This window comes from Monoraphidium neglectum (genome assembly GCF_000611645.1).
Source record: "Monoraphidium neglectum strain SAG 48.87 unplaced genomic scaffold scaffold04406, whole genome shotgun sequence".
In the NCBI taxonomy this organism is placed as follows: Eukaryota; Viridiplantae; Chlorophyta; class Chlorophyceae; order Sphaeropleales; family Selenastraceae; genus Monoraphidium; species Monoraphidium neglectum.
In genome coordinates this window covers 1-4,529 of record NW_014009223.1, presented here as the reverse complement: position 1 = coordinate 4,529, position 4,529 = coordinate 1, and the positions used below count along the sequence as shown (strand labels likewise).

Sequence of the window (4,529 nt, the reverse complement as noted above, 5' to 3'; positions counted from 1 at the left end):
AGCCTGGCTGCATTGGGAAGGAGCGGGGCTGGGGCGCGGACAAAGGACGACAGGCACGGCCGCACGGGGCGCAGCGGGGACGCCGCAGGGGTCCCGCACAGCAGGCAACTGAGTTCGCTGCAACCGTCAAAAGACTTTGATGTGGCCTTTAAAATGCGGGGCGGCAATCAGGACAGGGAAGTCGGGCCCACCAGTTGCGTCAGCAGGAGAGGCTGGAGCGCCACACAGGCCGCAAGACCCAGCAGCAGCCACCACGCCGCGCCCCCGCACGCCGCACTGCCGGCCGCCCCGTGGGCGCGCTTCGCTCCGCCCCACGGGCGGCCGCGAGCCGGGGCGGCGGCGGCGGCGGCGGCGGCGGGCGCCTGGGGCTGGGCGCTGCCCCAGTCGCCGGCCGCTTTGCGGGCCGCTGCGCGCTGAGCCGCGACGGCTCCGCCCAACACACAGCCGTGCGGCAACACCTGCTGCTGCTGCCGCCGCCGCTGCTGCTGAAGCGGCTCACCGCCGCTGAGGCCGTCCTCGGCCCCCAGCCGCAGCGGCCCCCGCAGGTCCTCCCGCAGAACCGCGCCGCGCCGCCGAAAGGCACCCCGCGCCTCGCCCGGCGACGATCGTTCCCCTGGCACCGCCGGCGGGGCCGCGGCCGGCGATGAGTTGCCCTCCTGCTGCGACGCGGCCTTGGGGCGGGGCGTGCTGGTGCTGGTGCGGGCCGGACCAGCAGCGTCGAGCGTTGAGCAGGGGCCGTGAGCCGCGGCGGTGGACGGGGCCGGCGGGGTGGAGGAGCTCTCTGGCTGCGTGTGTGCAAAACGAGTGCATGAAACGTGATCAGTGCGTATGTACAGTGGGCAGTGTCAGCCCTGCGCCAGGCCGGGTGCGCGGCGCTCCAGCTCGCAGCCTGGCACTCACAGCAGCGAGGCCGGTTGTGCTCGGCGCGATGCCGCCGTCGCCACGTCGCATCTGCGGCGGCCTCCCTCCGAACTGCGGCGGGGCACGGCAGCTCACCGTGTGCGCGGAGGTCCGGTCGCCCGCCGAGTCACGCTCTTCGCCAGAGACACGCTTCCCGGTGCTCGGCTGAGCCACCCCCGCGGTGCTGGCGGCGCCGCCCGACCCGCGGCCGCCCGGGCCCGGCCGCGCGTCGGCGAACTCTCGCCAGGCCGGCAGCTGCATGTCAGCTGCGTAGGCAACCCGGAGGTCGCCCAGGGGCAGGCCTGCGGCGTCGCGCCCCAGCCAGGGCTGCCACTGCTGCGCGGCCGCCGCGGCGGCCCAAAACGCGCCGGCCCCGGCGGCGAGGAAGGCGTCGACGGCCGCGGCCTGGCGCAGGGCGCCGCTGCTGTCCAGCTGTTGCTCTGCGTCGAGGGGCCCCGCGGCCCGCGGTGCAATCAGCATTGGTCCAATGGCGCCCGGTGGGCGGCGGGCTGCAGTGACTGTGTCCTTGCGGGCGCCTCGCCGCGCGGGCGGGCTGGGCGCCCTTCCAAACTGAGTGATTGGCGATGCCACGATTTCACGTGAGGCCCTGCTCCATCCACAATCCGCTGAGCGGCCAAAGGAAGAACAACATTGCCATCCCCTAAGCAGAGCAGGATGTCAAGGACCCGCTCAGCCTATAGAAACAAGCGTATTGATAAATTTTGAGTCAATCACGCCCGTGGCCCAGGTGAGTTGGAAAAGCTCTCCCCCCGTTGAGGAAAAGGGCCTGGAAGCTACAGCATCCCAATTTGAATACACGGAGGCGGTTTTATTGTGATTGTTAATGATGCAGCTACCTGATGGCATCTTACAGTTGACGGACGTCTGCGGCGTCGCCAGGAAGACCATGCGGGGAAGCTCGGTGACGCACGTCAACGAGCGATGTCACATACTGCACCCTTGTTTCACTCACATACACCTTGACTTTGCTGCATATGCTGGCATATATATACACTCAATATCTAATTACACCCCCGACTCGTGCCCTATCAGAGCATTACTGTTGCCATGCGGGCCCCAAGCTCTGCAGTCAACACCTGGCCAACTTCATGGGGCAAACCTGTGCTTCCTGACCTCACTGCCTGTTGGCCCCGTGGTGCTGCTGCCAGGACACCCACTGTTCGTGGCATATAATGCTTCCCCCCATCTGAACCTGGGGTGTGCCGCTTCACTCCTTGTGGCGAGCGGCGCAGCAGTTGGCGGACATTCAGGCCTTGGTTGAACTGCAACGCTGCCCGCAACCAGACCCCGCCGCCTCAAAGGCTCCTTTCGCGGACGACGATGGGATGGAGAGGCGTACCCGCCGCACAGGGCATGGTGTCGGCAGCCGTTTGGTAACAATGTGTTTCTTGCTATGCCTGCAAGGGGCTTGTGCCTTGCATCGTTGGTCTTCCTGGTCAACACTTTGGCTGTGCGCCCTGGCCAGCCATGAGCCAGCTATACGCCATGAACAGTTGTGTGACCCATTAGAGTCATAAAATTCACTATAGGAATGTGGGATCTGCGCCGAGGACTGAGGAGTCTGGAGAACGGCAATGGAAAAATCTGATCTGACTAGGTGGCTCAGCGACCGGTATTTGATCTTGCCAATCGATCTAATTATTTTGCATATTCAGTCTCAGCTTTGTAAGACTGCTCTCGCTTTCAAGGACCAGGTCGCAGCCCAACCACGAACACTCGCGCGCGAGCCACTCAGTTTCCTTTCAGCCAAGAAATGCAGCTCGCACGCTCAGCCCGCTTGCTGGCAGCCAATGGGCGTGGCGCCCGCAACGCAGAGCCTGCGGCTTTCCGCGCTGCCGCCGCTCCGCACCATGGTGCCGCCCTGCCGCGTGGCGCAGCGCCGTTCGCCGCGGCGGCGTCGGCAGCCCCCAAGGCTTCGCTCACGCAGGCGGCCGGCGCCCGCGTCTCCAGCGGCCGCCGCAGCACCGTGCGTGTGAGCGCCGGTTGGGGCGACCCCGTCACCTTCACCCCGGCCAAGGTGAGGGCAGCTCAACCACACCTCAACCGCACCAGCAGCTGCTGCTTCGCTGCCGGGCGCGGCCGCGGGCCAAACCCATGCCCGTCCGACTCAGCAACACCAGTTGGGGCCTCAACCTATGCGCCAACAGACCACACGCCTTAACCTGATTCCCACATGCCGCGATTAATGCGGCGCACCCCCAGCCCCTGCTGTAGTCGCCCCACAAGGCGACCGCTGGCCTCCCCCCTACCGCCCTCCGCACCGACGGCCCCACGCGCCCGCCAACCTCGGACGTGCACAACCGCAGGTCCTCGGCGTGTCCCAGGCAGCCACACAGCTGTTCACCGTCACCATTGACGTCGGGCCCGAGATCGCGGCCGGTTACACCCAGGGCGGCCAGTACGTGCAGATCAAGGTGACCCGCCCGTCCCCCTCATTCATTGCATCTTGGCAGCCCGGTCTGCTGCATTAGTCTGCAATGTACCAGCCCGCGCGCCTCGCCCTCAGCGGCGCCGGCGGCCGGCGGCAAAGGCCGCGTCCGTGGTCAGGGCTGCCTGCGTTCACACCTGGCCGCGGCCCGCCTGCTTTTGCAGCTGGCCGGAAGGTGTGTTGCCCCTGGTGCAATCAAGTCTGTCGCGTGCCCAGCCAACCTGTCCATGTCTTAACCACACTGCATCTGCAGGTGGGTGACTCCAAGCCGGGCTTCTTCGCCATCGCGTCGCCCCCTGAGCCCAACAACCAAGGCAAGCGCAGCCCCAAGCGGCCACCTCCCAGCCGGCGCACGCCTTCATGTCCTTGGCTTGCCTTCCCGTTGACACTGTGGAGCCGCGCGTACCCTGAATGTGGACGCTGGCGTCACACGTCATCCCGCGTGCGCGTGCAGCGGCGCTACTGGGGCACCTGGCCTCTCCACCGGCTCTCCAGGGGGGGGGTTTGTCAAAGCCCTTACGCCAAAGTGGTGTCAGGCCACCCCACCACACAGCTGCCCCACAGCTGTTATTACAGCCCCTAAAAGCCCTCCTAGAAACGCATCGCAATGAATTACACCCTGACATAATCGTAGCACAACTAGTTTGTGACAAATCGGAAATGGAATTGCCCGCTGCCCAGGCGTCCTGGAGTTCCTGATCAAGGCTGCAGGGGAAACTGCCGAGAAGCTGGTGACGCTGGCGCCCGGCGACTCTGTGGATGTGTCCCCGGTGCAGGGCAAGGTGGGGCGAAGCGACGACAGGCACTGGAAACTTTGATGGTTGTGTTGCGTGTGTGCGTGTGTCTGTTTCTGTGTGTCTGTGTGTGCACATGTGCACGCGCGTGCGCGCGTGTGTGCGCGTGTCTTTGGAGGGGGTGGGGGTTGACGGAGTAGGGCGAGGGGTTGGGCCGCGGCAGAGCGATGCACACTTGGTAACAATGCCATTCAGGGAGTGCGTGTGCTGGCTTCGAACTCTGGGCCCGCCTGCCAGACCCCCTAATACACTGTAATCTGCTGCCCGCCCCACTTCCCCGATCCGCTCTTTCGCTTGGGCACGGCCCCCTCTTCCGCCCTCCGTGCACCCGGGAGTTTCCTCACCAAATTCAACTGAAGTGCCACTCCCACACCCATGTCCACCTT

At 65.8% G+C, this 4,529-nt stretch overlaps 2 protein-coding genes across 2 annotated transcripts; one reads left to right on the top strand and one right to left on the bottom strand.

Moving 5' to 3' along the window:
* Positions 1-996: 996 nt before the first annotated feature.
* On the bottom strand, positions 997-1,380 carry MNEG_14327 (hypothetical protein; the record flags this gene model as incomplete). Its single annotated transcript, XM_014037202.1, has 1 exon — positions 997-1,380. A coding segment is annotated over one exon (384 nt), but the record flags the coding sequence as incomplete, so codon positions are not given.
* Positions 1,381-2,674: 1,294 nt separating this feature from the next.
* MNEG_14326 (hypothetical protein) lies at positions 2,675-4,167 on the top strand (the record flags this gene model as incomplete). Its single annotated transcript, XM_014037201.1, has 4 exons — positions 2,675-2,938; positions 3,228-3,335; positions 3,603-3,711; positions 4,031-4,167. 4 exons carry the CDS (start codon positions 2,675-2,677, stop codon positions 4,165-4,167), a joined length of 618 nt encoding a protein of 205 aa, XP_013892655.1.
* Between the last annotated feature and the right edge of the window lie 362 nt (positions 4,168-4,529).